The sequence below is a fragment of the Apium graveolens genome, chromosome 1, assembly GCF_009905375.1.
Source record: "Apium graveolens cultivar Ventura chromosome 1, ASM990537v1, whole genome shotgun sequence".
Taxonomy (NCBI): Eukaryota; Viridiplantae; Streptophyta; class Magnoliopsida; order Apiales; family Apiaceae; genus Apium; species Apium graveolens.
In genome coordinates, this window is record NC_133647.1 from 140,141,465 (window position 1) to 140,160,063 (window position 18,599).

At 33.1% G+C, this 18,599-nt stretch overlaps 1 protein-coding gene across 1 annotated transcript; it reads right to left on the reverse strand.

The window, feature by feature from the left end:
* Window positions 1–8,714: 8,714 nt before the first annotated feature.
* LOC141667386 (uncharacterized) lies at window positions 8,715–16,731 on the reverse strand. The gene is made up of 9 exons (XM_074473866.1): window positions 16,514–16,731; window positions 15,927–16,007; window positions 15,352–15,472; window positions 15,156–15,250; window positions 14,135–14,206; window positions 10,388–10,642; window positions 9,881–9,989; window positions 9,574–9,760; window positions 8,715–9,134 (listed from the first exon to the last, which is right to left on the reverse strand). Exons 1-9 carry the CDS (start codon window positions 16,535–16,537, stop codon window positions 9,041–9,043), a joined length of 1,038 nt encoding a protein of 345 aa, XP_074329967.1. The 5' UTR covers window positions 16,538–16,731; the 3' UTR covers window positions 8,715–9,040.
* Window positions 16,732–18,599: the final 1,868 nt, after the last annotated feature.

Genomic DNA, 18,599 nt, shown 5'->3' on the forward strand with positions numbered 1-18,599 from the left:
TCTTTGCAATAGACATGACATTCACTGGACCAAATAGATCAACATGAAGTAGATAATAAGGCTCAAGAATTGATGATTCAGTCTTGCTCTTGAACGAAGATTTTCTTTGTTTCAGCAGCTTCAGAACTGCTCTCAGAACTTGATTTATCAGCATTTGCCATCAATGCATAGTTCTCCTCACTTTCAGAGTCTGAGGTGTCTGTCCAGCTTTTCTGCTTTGTGACAAGAGCTTTTTCTTTGTCACTCTTGGTCTTCTTGCAATCAGGAGATATGTGGCCTTTCTCACCACAATTATAACATTTAACATTAGCGTAATCTCCTCTGTCAGACTTTCCTCCTCTTCCTTCAGATCTTCTGAAATTCTTCTTATCAGAACTTATGCCTTTTCTGGAAAACTTCTTTCCCTTCCTGAACTTCCTGTATGCAATCTTTGTGATTCCTTTCACCATAAGAGCACACAGCTTCATCATCTCCTCATCAGCATCAGTTTCAGGCAAGCTTTCAGAATCTGAGTCATCATCATTCTCAGAACTTGATGACTCAGTATCAGACTTTATGATAAGAGCTTTACCCTTGTCTTTCTTTGAGGAAGGTGGTTTGGGGGATTCCTCTTCAGCCTTGAGAGCAACTGTCCTTGACTTTCCTCCTTTCCTCTTGCTTCTTTGTTCCATCTCAAGTTCATGAGTCTTGAGCATTCCATAGATTTCATCAAGAGTTGTTTCATCAAGATTGTAGTTGTCTCTTATTGTTGTTGCCTTCAAATCCCAACATTCAGGAAGAGCTAACAGGAATTTAAGGTTTGTATCTTCAAGATCATACTCCTTATTTACTAATGACAAGTCATTCAAGAGTTTGACAAATCTATCATATACATCAGTCAATGACTCATTAGTCCTAGAGTCAAAGTGTTCATACTCTTGAGTGAGTATTGTCTTCCTGTTCTTCTTAACTGTTTCAGTTCCTTGACACCTTGTCTCCAGTGCATCCCATATCTCCTTAGCAGTCTTGCAGTTGATTACTCTGTTTGACATTACATTATCAATGGCACTATGCAATAAGTGTTGTACCTTGGCATCCTTAGCAATAGATGCTATATCTTCAGCAGTGTAATCACTCTTTTCCTTTGGTACGGTCATTGTTGCTTCACCTGCAACTACAACAGCGAGCTTGGTAGGTTTGTGAGGCCCTTCCTTGATTCTATCAAGTTATTCTGGATCTGTTGCTTCCAGAAACATGGTCATCCTTACCTTCCATATGGGATATTCAGATGGTCTCAATATGGGAACTCTGATAGTCTCATATCGACTCTGAGTTGATGTCTTTGATGATTCCTCAGTTTTGGTAGGCTTAGTTGGAGTTTCTGTGTCAGACATGATTGTGTTTGGATCTTTAACTGTATGTGTGTTAACAGAAGGCTCTGATACCACTTGTTAGGTCACACTTTCACTGTAGAGGGGGTGAATACAGTGTTTATTACAATCAAATCAAACTTCAAGAACTTATGTAACAGAAAACAAACTTTATTGAAACAATAAACTCTGTTACAATCTGGAACTGTTATCTCTCAGTGATGAACAAAATATCACGAGAGCTGCTAGGGTTACAATAAATAATATTCTCGATAATGATAACACTTATAGTGTAAACCCTATGTCTGTGTTTATATACTACACAGTTACAAGATAATCGCTAATTGATATGGAATATAATTCTGCTTCCTAATATATATCAATCAGATATCTTCTATTCCAAGTATTCCATTCTTCACGGAATTCCTTCTTCATGCATATCTCTTCTTATGTTTATCTTAATCTTCTTAACTTCAATCAGCTACTGTCCTTATCTGATCGTCCTTCAGCACTTAAGTTCTGATATATATCTCCTGATGACATAAGTACTGATATCCCTTAAGTTCTGTCGTCCAGTATAAGTACTGATCAGTTAAGTACTGATTTGTTCTGTTCAAATAAGATCTGAAATCTAAACATAAAACATATTAGCCATGACATTATCAAATATATCTAACACAAACATAAACCCTAGCAATCTCAGTCGTTCCTTAACCATAAATCAACGCACTCTGGTGATATCTCTGATCACCGACCACTGCTGGAGATCTTGATTTCGGCAGCGAATCTGAATCTTGATTAACCAAATTACTCCATTAACGCCTAGTCTTGTCAATGATAGGTGGGAGGATTATGACAATGGATAAATCACAATTCTACGAAAAGTTAGTGCTACAAAATTCATATATAATCAACTAATAAACTATATTTAACATGCATATATACTAGACACTTAGAAAATATTACAATGTAATAACTAAACTACACCCGACATTCATCCTAGAAATTTCCTATAATATCATTAAATTACAAGTTTTCAACTCGTGCAAAGTAACAAATTAACGAATTAAGGATAATTCCGCAATATACTTTAAAATAAATCTGAAAGATAATCTTAAGAAAAAATGGATTGTTATATATTAGAAGTAGCTATTATATATTAGAAATAGTGGTGTAAAAATCGGGAATAGGGAAAGATCAGTTGAGCTACCGATTTGAGATTAATTGAAAATCGGGGATTAATTGGAAGGATTAATCGGAGTAAAAATTAGATGTATTATAATATTAAATTATATTCAATATATTATTATGATTATATTCATATTTAAATTAATATGATATTTTAATTTTAATAAATAATTATATATACTCCAAAAAAGGAAAATTCGTAAGAAATAATCAAATTTCAAAAAATGAATCGGCCGGGTACTTTACAAGGGATTAATCGGTTGAAACGGGAATTTTTAGAACACTGATTAGAAGTAGTTATTCACCTGGATTTCTCCGGTAAAAAAGGACGGAAATTACTTACAATTAGACTTAATTACGTAATATATACATTATTTTAATTATTATAAACGAAAATACACTACTGAAAAATATAAGTTAATGTTGGATACAGATTTTTATTTTGAGTAGATGACACGAAGGAAATATATTTATTAATAAATAATAATTATTATGTAAAAATAAATTTATATTAAAAAATATTTACAAATTTTTTATAATACTTAAATATTATTATATCATAAAGATTGACGTAAAATAAATTTTTAATATATAAATTTAATTAATTAGATTAATATTCTTATTTAATATACGAAAATGCATAGTATAATTAAATCATATATATATATAGGGTTCTCTAATAAAAACTCCCTTATAATGAAAACTAGAAATTAAAATAAAAAAAAATTTAAATCACATCGAAATATAGCACATATAGTATGCAAATTGTTTGTTGGAAGATTTAGAAAAATACATTGGAGTCGGATTTTTAAAAAACTTACTGTTTGACGGGAAAATCAAATTAAAAATATAGGGGAAAAGCTGAGATTCTATGAGGGAGGGTGAGGGTGTGGTGCTTTTAGGGGACCATTAGATTAGATCTAATAGTTTAGATTAGTTTATAATTTTTATTTTAAATTTATCTTCTAATTGATCATTTGTCTATATATATATTCAGTTCTCAAATATAAACCAATATTAGATCATTTGCATATATATATCGGGTCAAGTTACACCAGGGTTAAGTTACACCAATCCACATTTACAGTATTTAAACACGAAAATGCATGACTACCCGACATTGTACGATTACCTCGGTCTAATCCCAATGATGCTAAAATATTGTTTTGATCTTAGTTGTAATTTGAGCTCAAAATTGTATTAAAATTATACCAAATTGCAAGCTCGTGCTGAGGTATAACTATGCCTTGCTTGTACTAAATGTAATATACCACATCGATAAAAATAAGAGTTTTTATATCATTTATAGATACAAGTCAACAATTAATGTGTATCAAATCGCTAGCTTTTTCGGACTGACCTGTGGTGGGTTGGGTCCGGTACGCATTCCGTTGTGAGCTTGGGTATTATAAATGGTAACAGAGTTCTGCCTGGCCGGAAGTGCCGAGGCACTACCCAGGTGCCGTATGTGTGCTTGTGAGATCGACGAGGACGTCGTACCTATAAGAGGGGTGTTTGTAATATCCCACATCGATAAGAATAAGAGTGTTTGGGACCTTTATGAATACAAGTCAACAACTAATGTGTACCAAATCGCTAGCTTTTTCGAACTGACCTATGGTGGATTGTTGGGTTCGATACGCATTCGGTTGTGGGCTTTGTTGTTATAAATAGTACCAGAGTGACTCTCGAAAGCTTGATTCGTCAAGTTGCCGGAGGTGGGGACACGAAGGCTGGCTTGTTGGGCATTAAGGGCGATCCATCGGCCCCTTTTGACGGAGGTGGGGACACGAAGCCAGCCGGTATTATCCCATAATGGCTAAAGAGGTACGATCTTGGTCTTATGCGCTGTCTGTTTTTGCTTGACGAGGATGTCAGGAGTTTAAGTGGGGGAGTTTGTAACACCCCAGTCCCACATCGAGGAAATTTGGGACTTCTATTTAGTTTATAAAACAAAGTACTACTACTACTTGCATTGACAAATCATGATCTTTTGGGGGTCTGCGGTGGGCTTGTCGTAACCCAAGTTGGCTGCACTCGGGATAGTAGGCTTCAGCTTATTTCGGACTTGTAATCGAGACTTGACCCAATTTTTGAAAAAAGACTCGGGATTTGACCCGGGTTGTCACAAACTTTATAACACTCAAGCCCACAACCGAATGCGTACCGGATCCAACAACCCACCACAGGTCAGTCCGAAAAAACTAGCGATTTGGTACACATTAATTGTTAACTTGTATCTATAAATGAAATAACGACTCTTATTTTTATCGATATGAGATGTTACAAACACCCCTCTCTTATAGGATTGGCGTCCTCGTCGATCTCACACACATACAGCACCCGGGCAGTGCTTTCTGCACTTCCGTCCGGGTAGAGCTCTGATACCATATTTGACAACCCGGGTCAAAATCCCAAGTCTTTTTCAAAAATCGGATCAAGACCCGATTATAAGTCGAAATAAGTCAAAGCTTACTGTCCCGAGTGCAGCCAACTTAAATTACGACAAGCTCACCACAAACTCTCAAAAAATCATGATTTGTTGGTGCAGATAATAGTAATACTTTATTTTATAAAGTAAACAGAATTTCCAAATTTTCTCAACATAGGGCTGGATATTACACCAAAGTTAACGTTAGGTTCCAACTGTACGTACGTGAGCAAAGTTCGTAATTAATTATGTTGGATTTGCATGCGAAAGGCATTATGCATGCATTAATTTTAAAATTTAGAACCGCTGGGGTCATTGTCGTCAGTTGTCAATATAAAAATAAGGTGTCCGGCCGGTTAATAGACATACCGGGCCTATGAGAAATGTTAAAATAAATAATTTATAACTTAAAATTTATAAGTGGTTTAAAAATGATAAATAGATGAATAATTATAATTTATGTAAGTGTTTAGTTAGTTTTATTTATAAGTCAAAATTTTTTTTTAACTTAAATGAACTAAAATAAATAATTTTTAAATATACTTATCTTAATTTATGACTTTTAAATTAACTTAACATTTAAAAATATATATTAAAAAACTAAAATTAATAAAAAATTGAAAAATCAAAATAAGTTGAGAAAAAATATAGCGTTACTAATATTCAACTTATTAATTTATAAGTTATAAATTCAATTTATAAATTGGTCGACAAACAATTCTAGCTTATAACACGAGAAGTGGCTTATAAGAAGAAAAACAGGCCCTCTATAATTACAGACCTATTGGTCAACTATGACCAGTTCCTCTTTTCTTTTTCCTCTCCGTGTATACGGTAACTAAGAGAGGCAGGAGGTTGAGATTCGAGACTAGATGAATATATATACATTGTAATCCAAAAAGGACACGTTGAACCTTTTTAGAATTATAAAACTTACCACATATACTTATGATCTTAGCAGATCTTTCTCCATAATTAATTGAATATATTATTTAAAGAAAGGGCACTGGTTTGTCACCTTCTGCAGTTCCAGAGGAGCTTCTGTGGTTTATCATAATGTAAAAAATCTAATTGAGTCGATGCAATTTGCTTCAGAAATTCTCAACATGCACGAAATGGAATCTTAGTGTATCATTTATAAAAGATCAATCGGTTTATATTTTATATCAGCTTCGACTAAGTCATAATTGTGTACATGTAACATGTGTGTACAGATCATGACAAGTTCGTCAATGTGACACATTAGTACGCACATTATAATAATCAATCGAGATGATGAAATTTATGTTCATATTAGATCTTACTTTAAGTTGTTTAATTATACTTTGGTATGTTAGTTTTGATATTCATATAGCACTAACTAGAGTTAGGCAATATTTCATAATACATGTGAACATAGTACGACATAATACAAGTAATTACTATTTTAATATAAAAATTTAGTATACGCATATATAAAAATATAAATATTATTAATGTCGGGTTTATTTTTCTGATATAGATACGCGACATAACACTATAGATTTATACTTAGTTATTTTCATATTGAGGGATACAAAATGAAGCAAGCATGATTAAGTCGTTGACGCTTAAATTTATATCTTTAGTTTCATTTTTTTTATCATAGAGAACTTGCGGCCGTTATTCTTGGGGTGCGCATGAATTAAATCTCACGGGCTCATAGAATAGCTTGCAAATCACGTGAATGAAGGTAAACTGCATTTAAGCAGCAGTCTCTGTCTGATGAGACATAATCATAAATTCTCCTGGAAACATAATCATAAATTCTCCTCCCGTGAAATTCGAACATATGACCAAGAGTATAGTTCTCCACTCTTTAACCAATTGAGTCAACCCTTGCGGACCTTTAGTTTCATTTTGACTTTAAACACTTTGATTTTTTGTTGTACTTGCAATATTTTCACTTGTTTTATGTTTTTTTTTATTTGAACTTGGTTGTTTATTATCTTAGTTAATTAAATTATTTAATAATTTTCTAATAATTAATATTGTTTTTTATATAATTCAAATAATTTAGTGTATCAAAGGAATAGACATGGATATATTATTATATTAGTTTTAGGTTTGTGTTAATTAAATGATGCACGAATATAAATTCGGGAAAGGTTCGATTTAAAAATTTTGATATGAAAACACAGAAGTACACACAACGATTGTACACGTACACAAACCATTGTAGGGTCTCGTAATAATGCGTGCATGGATTTTGAATAAATACACAATACAGTTAAACGTTTTAAAATAATACACTCGGTAGGAATGACAACGGGTCGGATCGGATTTCGTAACATTCAAATCCGATCTGTTATGTTTCGGTTCAATTTGGCTTCGGACCCGGATATTGAAAAAAATATTCAGATCAGGTCATTCAGATTTTTTGAGTTTCGGATCGGTTTCGGCTTTAATTCGGATACTTTAAAAGTAATTAATTAAAAATAAATAAATTTATATTATTATACAAATATGTTACATGATACATTTTCATTTAATGGTAAGAAATATTACTCCACATATTTATGTAATTCAATATTAACGTCAAATATAATAAATTTAATTATCAACAATTATCCAACATATTGTTTATAAAAATTAAAGTTAATTATTTGATGTATATAAATCATGTATTATTGTTTTGAAATTATGTATGAGATGAATATTTTATTGAATTTTTCTAATTTCGAGTTCGGATCGGGTTTGGAATGGATTTCGGGTCGGGTATACCTAAGATCCAAATCCAAACTTTTCGGGTCTAAAATAAGATCCAAATCCAAAATTCAAAAAATCGGGTTCAGGTAAATTCAAACGGATCGGCACGGATCGAGTATCCATCGGGTCGGGTAAAATTACCATCCTAATGCTCAGGAGCACGAAAAAAAATTATTTTAGCGAGTTGATTAATTTACCTGAACTAATCACCACTATGTCGAGAGCGAAGAAAAATATTATATTAGAAATTATAATTTAATCAAAATTCAACTGTATTTAGACGATTATTATTAACATGATCTCTCTCTATATATATATGTATATATATATGCTAGCACTCCATGAATAATCCTTTTATATAGAGAATCACGAAGAACCATTATTTAATAAATATAAATTATAATTTATTTAATTTTTATCATATCTAGTTTAAAATTCAATTAATAAGCTAAAAATCGAAGTTACACAATTTTTTTTTAAAAAATCATTGAAATTAATGAAAAGGTTTAAATTGGTTCTATAGTGGAATCACAGTAAAATCACATTTATTAAAAATTATTTCACTTTAAATTAAATAATTTTATCAAATTATAATTGTTAAATTTTTTATTAGTCAAATATAATTATTATTCTACATTAGTATCGAATTTTATATTTTTTGAAATAAAATTTTACAATTTGTGCTGAGATTCTATAATAAAATCAATAATTCTCCACGATTCTCCATAAAAAATAATTTTTTTTAAAATAAAGGCCTACATATGTATTAATATACCACAAACATATTAATACATACAACACAGTGAAGTAATGTACATCACGTTAGTATAAATATATAGTTACTGAAAGAGGTCCAGGCTTCTAGCCTGTTTTTTACATTTTCTTTTTTTTAATCTGCTACAAATAATTTAGAAATACTTTCTTATTTTGTAATGAAGTGGAAACACCATGTAACCGTAAGGTAAGAAAGCATTTGTCAAATTTAGTCACTGTGTACAAGCTTAAAAAACATGTAGGAATCAAAGAACATGGCAACAATATACCATATAAAGTGTACAAGTTTATTACTGAAATAATTAATTACAAACAAAAGAAAAATCTGTTGAAAAAATATGTATTTCTTAGTGTAAATCAAACAAAAAATCGGAAGGAAAACAAATAAAAGAAACATGAGCAGGAAACTGTCTGCAAGATAGAATTTGTAACTTCGCAGTTTCCACTATCATCAGCATATATGTTCCAATACAGAGCACATACAAGGTCGTCCAAGAGAGTTACACAGGAGCACAACCATATAACTGGAAAGCTTATAATTTATGATGTCTTCCGGAGATAGATTTAGAGGTCACTGTTGATGCTGGTTGTCTTCAGGTAACTCTTCACCGAATCCACTTTGAGCAAGTCTGTAATACAAAATACCCATTGTTGCCATACATGCCCTGCATGAAGTTATGGTTAGTTAAATTTTGTACACATAAATAATGGAAGAATCAGAAAAATGAATACAGTTAAAATTCTATAAATTCACTAATTAATCATTGCTTCTTTATGGTCAAAGTCGAGTGAACCAACTATCCACTAGTTATTATTCAAGAGAAGGGAACCAGTGAGCCAGTACTAAGAGAGCAGAGATAAGATATTTGCACTACTGCTATTTAATCTCTCCTATTTATTTTCATGTGGCACATTTTCAGGCTGCGCCTAGTGAACTTTTACCAGGCATACATAATCAAGTCACTGCAAAGCATCTGAATAACATGCTTCTGCCATTTTACTTTTAATTCTTTCTTTCCACTCTTCAGAACAACAAGACCTGCTACCCCAATAACACACACATACAGAGCTAGATAAAGCTGGAGGTAGATCAGAAGACATTACATAATTGCGATGATCAGAAGAATTTTCCTCGGATCCATCCTTGAACTTTTATGATGCCGTGTACGACCTTCCTGAACTTCATTTGCATGTGAAGAGTCTTTCCGTGGCGGAGCAGTCACAGGCAGAGTTGGTAATGCACTTGACCAGAAGGGCAGCAACAATCTAAGAAACTTATTACGGAATGTACCTACAAATGAGGGCCTTAGTTTTTGGATAAAGTGTACAAAATATGATTATTAAACCTCAGACAACAGGAGAGGACAATTAAGAAAATGACCATAAAATTTAAATGGAAAAAAAGGCTCACCCCTTCGAGTATACTTTTTCCGATTTGCATCTTCATCATCAGCATAGTATGACATGTCAGAACTTATTTTATCGGCTTGTACTGCACTCTTTCTTGTGGTTGCACCAGGCTGTGTTTAACATTACAAAAAAAAGTTGCTCAATTTAAATACAGAAGCCAAACTTTAATGCATGAAAACAAACCATACATTCCCAATCACACAAAATAAATTTGCTGGTTCTACTTCATCCTAAATATACCCCCTTGCATTACAAAGTTATCCCCGCATTCATTTTCTCCGCATGATTCAACAGAAATGATTAAAAAATTCGGAATTCCTTTCGAAAGCATAAAAAGATTAAAAGTATTTTACTATTTTTTGACAATCAACATAAGTTGATCCATAAACACTACTTGTAGATGCCTACTTCTATTGCAAAAGTGCAAATTAATGACATTTACCGACATACTTCGCTTTCAAGTACAAATTAAAGAGCAGATTAGCAGAAGTGTACTCGTGGGACTTACACTTCTTATAAAATTGGCCTGGTTGGCTGCATTAGGATCATCTATCTCCTCAATATCAATAGTTGAAGGTTTCGTATAACCGGTTCCAGTTGTACCCATATAACTTTCAGCATCATTTACTACTGACGTAGACATGCTTCCACTACTAGATACATGAATCAATGGGTCAGAAGCAAATGCGGGGGGCGGGGCCCTAGAATCTGGCACTGGCAACGGAAATTGATGGTTTCCGAACACGTTCTTTTCAATACCGGTCTGCAAGACAAGGAGAAAATTTAGCATGTTATAGAGTTATAAGCAAAGGATATTTCTAAGATAACAGAATAATAATTATGTCCATGTTCTTGCAAAACAACACCTTCATCTAATTCCGCTATAAAATGAATGCAACAAAAAAATTGCATGGTAGGGTAAAAACTTGCTAACCTATGGGTTCTTATAGTATTACTAACCGAAAGCTTGAACAGTGGAACTAGTTATACAAATAAAATTGCCCACCACCAGAGTCGAAGCTTGGCTTTGTAGCAGCTTCAGACATGTAACTAACTTCTTATGCATGTATACAGTCCCATTTGCAAACTATAGCGTCTGAAGACGAACCAATAGCTAAGTCAGACAGAAGGTATCATTCAATCAAGGACTCCGATGTTGTCAACCAGTTTATGAAATTGCTAGTTTCTATCTAAAAAATAAACTTAGTCAGGTGACCCACTAGCCTTTTTAGTTTTCTGAAGAGATTATGTATGCATAGTGTAACTGTATATAGAACTCAGAGATAAGAATAGGTAGTGAGAAAACTCTCAGGATGGTTACCCATATCTGAACCTGATCCTGTGATCTATACACCCAACCTATTATTCCAATTCTTCAAATAAACAACCCTGATGTTCATAAAAATACATACATGGTAGATGTATGTACGTAATTATGTAGTATCTGTGAATATTAGGAAGAATCTGATAATTTGAATCTACACTTTGCAGTCAAAAACCCTTATTTCTTACTCTATTTTTTTTATTGTTTTTGAAATTTTAAATATTTATTTGCAATTTTGAGATATGTATTTCTATGTAATATATCATTTTAATTGTTTTTATGTTTACTCTGTTCTTGTATACGAATCATGGTTGGAAAAAAAATTGGCCCCCACTGGCGCTGGAATCTGCCTCCGCCTCTGGATGCTGGAGACCAAATAAATGGACATATATGTGTGTAAATTCAAATCAAGGACCCGGATACTATGACTTGCCATCACTAAATTTCTATTGAAGGTAAACACTTTGGAAAAACATAATTCATCACAATGATAAATCTGCACCAGCATTTCCATCCCATTAAAGATTACAACAGGAAACTAATATCTTCAATAAAAGTAGCTGCTCATCCCACTCAGTAAATAACTAGACACTTAAGACATCCTCATGTAGTGACACTTCTCCTGCTTGATTTCATTTCACTGAAGGCCTTCTAAATTTAATCTATGGAAAGAGAATACTATTCCATTTGATTGGAAAGAATAATTCAAAGGACCAGCTAATAAAATAAAAGAGGAAAATGTGAAGAAGAGTGTAAATTTAATATGATGAGGTATGTGAAGATAATGGGTAGGGAAAATAATTGATCAATACTTAAATAGGTGGGCTGGATCCAGGAGCTCTTATCTAACTTGACAGGAGGGAATGAAGGAAAGAAAAATTGTAAATTTTCAAAAAAAAAAAAAAATCAAACTTTATTCCGTTCCCACCTGCATTGTTCCTGACCAACTGGAGCACAAGAGTCTATATCCAGTTATCCAGACTAATCATATTTCAGCTGGAACACAGGTATAATCTAGTTTGTAGAGATGGCATAACAGCAACCAAAGATAAGTAAGTGGGAACAGGGGCATACACGGAACTACAATAACATAAAAATAGCTTGTCATTATATTTATTGGAACTGATTTTCTAAAATACTCCCCAACTGGACCTTCATTAAGTCTACCATGGCGATCAGAACGGCATAAGAAATACTTATATTCATATATTAATCAACCGCATTCCAAACTCTCATATCTTTTAATCAAGCAAGCCTATTGACTGGGGAGTATTAAAACCTGGAAAGCAGGGATTCGCCAACCAGTTGACGAACTGCGTAACCCTCCATGCGGGGGTGCGCCGGAGTGCGTCCGAGTGCGTAAGGGATTCGCCGCCTGGCGTATCTCGAAATTTTAGGGCAGAAACATGGCGGGGTGCGGCAGTGGCAGAAGTTGTAAATTCCGGCCTTGATTTTTGACGATATTCTTTCTCCGACGTCTTCATCTTCTTCATACTTGATAAGAGGGTTATATTGGGTATTATATTGTACGCCGATGTATGTATATTAGTACTATATGAGGAAACAAAGGTCAATAAGGTAGAATGTTGGTTACTGGCATGTCACTCATCTCACAGGTGTTGCACGGTTTTCAAGTTAAAAATAATATAAATATTATAAGCTGAGTGGTGAGTGCAAGTAGTCAGTCAGGAGTTGTTGGATGTGCCACAGGCCCACAAATAATAAAGAATTAAGTAGGGAATAAGGTTACTTTAGGTAATTGCAGGTGTTATTACCCCAGGTATCTTGCTATAAATCAACTGAATTTGAGAATTTTGAATCATTTTTATATATTTATTTGAATAGATATTAAATTATCTTAAATAATAAAATAAAAATATATTAAAAATATCAGATATATATAATATATATATTTAAAAATATTATTTTATTTGCCGTATCCCGCCGCACCCGAATCCCCATATTTCCAAATTTAACAAATTCGCGAATCCCCGCACCCGTGCTTCCCAGATTAAAACCAACTACACCGGTCATCCTAAGTTTAACTCATATTTTATTGTATAATTTGTTAGCTAGGAGATTTGATCGAAACAAGTTGGTAGTTGGTACAATCAGTTTCATTTACTATAAATTCTGCCAATTGCACACAAATGGATTTGGAATTAGTACTATAGGAATTAGGAATACACAAATGTGTTGCACAATAGAGTGACGTATAAATCACATATCAAAGAATATAGTGTTGCAGCGAGTAATTCTCACGTATTGAATACTTATACTATTACGCATCATTGCTTTGTATTCTTTTCAATTAAAAAAATTGACCAAAGCTTCCCCACAGCTTCTAGTTATCTGCCACTCCCTAAAAGTTACAATTTGGGCAACACTATTCATCCCAAATTTATTTATTGATAAAACTCACTTCATCCTACATAACATCAGCACCAGACTACGTACACTTTTAGGGAGTGGCAGACAACCAGAAGCTGTGGGGAAGCTTTGGTCAATTTTTTTAATTGAAAAGAATACAAATTTATTTATTGATAAAACTCACTTCATCCTACATAACATCAGCACCAGACTACGTACACTTCAACTATTGTCATACAGAGTTCAAGTATTCAAAAAACAAATTATTTGAAGAGAAAGTCGATGTGCATAATCCAGATATACCACAAGGGGTCAGACAGGATAGGAAATGACAAGAAAAAAAAACTTTAGAGAAGCAAGACCTTATGCATCCCTGCGAGTATCTGACAGCGCAAGAGACACTCACCATGAAATGTAAAACTATATTACAGGGTACAACAGCAAAAAGTAAGGTTTTTTAGACACTAGCAGTAATAATAAGTTGATCATGCCTTACTTCAACAAACAAAATAGTTATAGCAATACTGCATCATGCAAAAACTTTCTAAACATTTTAGCTACCTGCATAATTGCTTCCCTCAGCTTGGAATGAAGGCGGGACCCTGAATCTTTAACCATTTTAGGAGGCCATATCTGCAACGACAAAAAAAAAATGGTCCAGGCAGAAAATTAATAAGTCTATACACATTTAAAAAAAAAAGGTTCTCTCCATACGACACAAAAGGCCTCGTCCCATTTTTCGTATTAATCACAATAAAGATGTCAATATGAACTCAAGGTGTCAGCTAAATTATTGCAATAATCCACTTTATTTCCAACAATACCAACCATTTCATGATTTCATTAGCTAGAAACTATTAGCTTAGGAACCATAACTATATTAGTCAAAATTACATATTAACTAAAACTAACATCTGCTCTTACAGCTCATCTCTTGCGTGACTCCATTATACTGTTGTTTGGCCCACTGTAGACAACTTTCATATAAAGATAATATGATGTACTTATTAGACCAAATTTTATGTTTACATTTTATTTCTCTAATTATTCTACTTTTGGTTCTGGTTTAAATGAGGACACAACTTGTTATCAAATAAATTGCACGATGATATAAATTTTTTTATTTTATAATTTTTTTTCTTTTGAAATGTACTAGGAGAAAATATAATCCAAATGAACAATAAGAACAGACTCCTGAAAACTTTAAACTTGATAGTGCATCATCGTTTTGCTAAATGTTGTCAAGCAGGTAACAATAATTGGATCGAAAACATTTATACATAATGCAAAAAACCACATTGGACAATGATCAGCAATGCCTCTCTAGAAACATATTCAAGTACGTGTAATCCAATATTTACTCTTGATTGATGGTTTCTCAGTCTGATGTCCAAAATTAAACTGTACCAATATTAAAATGGTTTATTTTATTATCTCATTTGCTGCAGCGCTGATCAAAATTAGAAATTTCATTTCCCAAAACTTATAATAGCCAATATAAGTTCACCTAAATAATTACCTATATGATATAGTATTTACTAGTTCTAATGAGAATAATCCAACTTGCAAAAGGGAAACTCACCGATGTTGAACAGGATGGACATACATATCCAGCTGGAGCAGTGTGAGATGGGAAATCTTTGATATGTGAAGCCAAACAGCTTGTATGTATAACATCTAGAGTGGTCAATAAGGACAGGTTAATCCACACGAATTATGCATAATATGCTATATATATACAAAAAATCGCTTGAGCAATAAGTCCTTAGATCACATACGTAAGCAACCCAGTCGTGTAGTTTGACCGTCAGTCCCTTCTTCGAGCACAGCTTGACACTTGCAGCAATTAGGAGGCCAATTATACTCTCCATCTATCACCCATTCTGAATAAGTAGAGATCTACACATTGAATTTTTCATGTGAGTGATATAATCTTGACAGACATACGTATGTACTTATATTTCCCTCGGAATATATCTTTAACATTCGAATGCATCGGCACATATGTACTCCAAGGGTAAAGGAGAAAGGAAATGACTTACGCCTAGAACTTATATACTAGTCACAAGAGGTTCAAGTATTTACAATCGATTAAAATAACAGTTGGAAAAGCAAACTTGAGGTATATATAGTTTTCAGTTATCGAAACTGATCTGCATTGTACTCACAGTCACTAATATTTTCCCGAGGTATACCAAAGTGCTAAAATGTTAGGTCTCCTCATATACACACCATAAGAGGAAAAAAAGAGTTCCTTTCACAAGATCAGTACAATGCAAGAATACTAGCATAACCATTAGAACATGATAAAATAAAATACAACATACTAATAACAGTTGTGATGTAATCATACCACACATATTTGGTGCTCCGGAAAACATATACATTCTCCACAAACAGGAACCTTGTGCACAAAACAGTATAACTTGGTCGCCTGAAAAAAACAATCAGCAAATTAATCTTGCATAAGATGACATGTAATATATATCTAGTGAACTACAACATGCAATAATCTGTTACAAATCTCTCGAGCACAGCCTCACAGCATTCTTCGCAACTCCACTAGTATCGCCTCGACAATCACAATCAAAAATCTCAATTTCATATATCCTAATATATTACCATAGCAAAACCTATTTTTCAATCATTATCTGTAGTCGCCTAACACGGGACAACTATTTAAGCTAAAGTCAGCTACATTTCGTAATCAATTACGCAATGACGAACATAATAAGGTATAAACATGTCCGCAATTCAATTCGATCCTCGCAATATAAAGTAGATTTAAAATCAATTACCTAAATTTGCTAATTGTTAATCTAAAAGAGATTCAATTGGGGATCTGATCTAAAGCTACGAAATAAACATGAATTCAAATATTAAATAAAATTAGATCAATGAGAATATAATTTAAAACTTGATCTACAAAATCGAAATCACCTTGCGGCATTTGCAGACCACCATTGCATCAACTGGAGTGAGATTGAGTGGATTAGGTATATAAAGAGATAGAGATGGAATTTATGATTGTGTGTATAATTTAGGGTTTTATATTTAATTGGGGATTGGATCTCTCTAATCTTCTTCTTCTGTGTTTTTGTTTTAGAAGAGCAATTGAGCAAGGGTGAGCAGTTTTACCCGGTTAAGAAAACCCGAAATTAAATCTGAAAAAATCGAAATACACAGGTCTTTACAAAATCGGAAATTCGAAAAATAAGGGGTAGAAAATTGTAGTTTTGGGTTGTTTTGGATTATTTTGGTTATTTTAAGTAATCAAAACAATATTGACTCTCAAAAAAAGTAATCAAAACAATATAAAACTAAATATCATTATAAAAAAAATTCTCTTTTATTCTCGTTAATTTCCTTTCAATAAAACCAATTTTTTTTAGGTATTTGTGTATCTCTCCTCTTGGAGTGTGTGTTTTATCTCTACTTTTGTAGTGTTTGTTGTGTTTTTGTTTATTCATTCTTGGGTTAATTTGGTGTTCGATCTGTTGAGAACGAATGTATTGATATTGGTGATCTGTAAAACCTGCATCGAATCTGGGGCGGTGGTATTATTATAAGAGTTTACCTTTCACAACGAAAGATTGTTCATCTTTTATGGGTTTACACTTTCGGCATGTCTATAACCGGTATTCGGCATGTAGGTAGCTGGGGTGCTTTCGGCATGTCTATAGCCGGTGTCCGGCATGTAGATAGTTGTGGTGCCGCTTCTCCAATCTTATTTTATGCGATTGGTGTTTCTGAACATTGGGCTAACAATAGTTTTTATGTGATATGGTCAATTGCGATATTGCTATATTCAGAGATGTTGGTGCAATTTGGATCACTTGGGATGTCTTTGATTTCGTTTTTAGCTTCAAGAATTTTTAAATTCTATATGTTAAACGATCAGAAAACAAATCATCTAATTATTTTTAGTATGTTATTTGTTTTACCGCCTGGTTGTATCGATAGTTGGGGGTTTGTCCCGGCTGTACTATATTCAATTTAATGAAAGCTTTCTGCATTTGTCAAAAAAAAATATAATTATAAAAATATATTAAAGCTATTTATTATATTTTCTTAAATATATCATATGATATTTAGTTCAATATAAAGTTAAAATCAGGAATTAGAGTGTTAATAGTTAGGGATGGCAATTATATCCGACCCGAAGGGTACCTGACTCGTTCCGGCTCGTTTGGATCTACGTGAACTCGATTTTTCGGATCTGGATTTGGATCTTTATTTTAAATCTGAAGGAATTTGGATCTGGATCTGGATACTAGGTATCCCGAACCGATACTCGACCCGAAATCCGATACCCGATCCAAAGCCGAAACCCGAAAAATATCTGTGTATATATATATATATTAAATTAAATATATTGGCATATTACATAGTTTTACATTAATTTTTAAATTTTAATCCTTTCGTAGTGGACTACTACTAGTAGGTGGCCAGGTGGGTATTAGGGTAGTAGTAATTTTAATCCGCCGCAACTTAACACGACTACTGAAACCCGACTAGGCGATTACACGATAACACGAACATGACTCATCTCTTTCATCCTTCAGGTAAGCATCATCCAATCCAATCATTCATCAACATGAATTTTGAAATTCTGATTTGAGTTTTGTATATGAATATTGTATGTAATATCTGTCAGGTAATGAATTACACGGGGGGGTGAATGTGTTTTTCTGATTTTAGGCTTTTCTTGAAAGTTAATTGTTGAACAAAGTAAATTTAATCTTGTATAGAAAAGTGTCCATGCAGAATCTAAACTTGCAGAAAATAAAGAACACGGATCTTCAAAACTCACTTAATTTTTATATTAAAAATTAAGACTGTTTTGCTACAAAATTTTTAAGCTCTTTGATGTTAAAGAGCTCAGCTTCTTCTTGAGAGTGATACAAGAGATTTTATCTAAATTTTTAGATCTAACTAGAGGACCAGTGTTAACTTTATAACTCAGTTAACTGATGGTTTACACAGTGGATAATAAACATGCTATTAGCTTTTCTAAACTGTCACT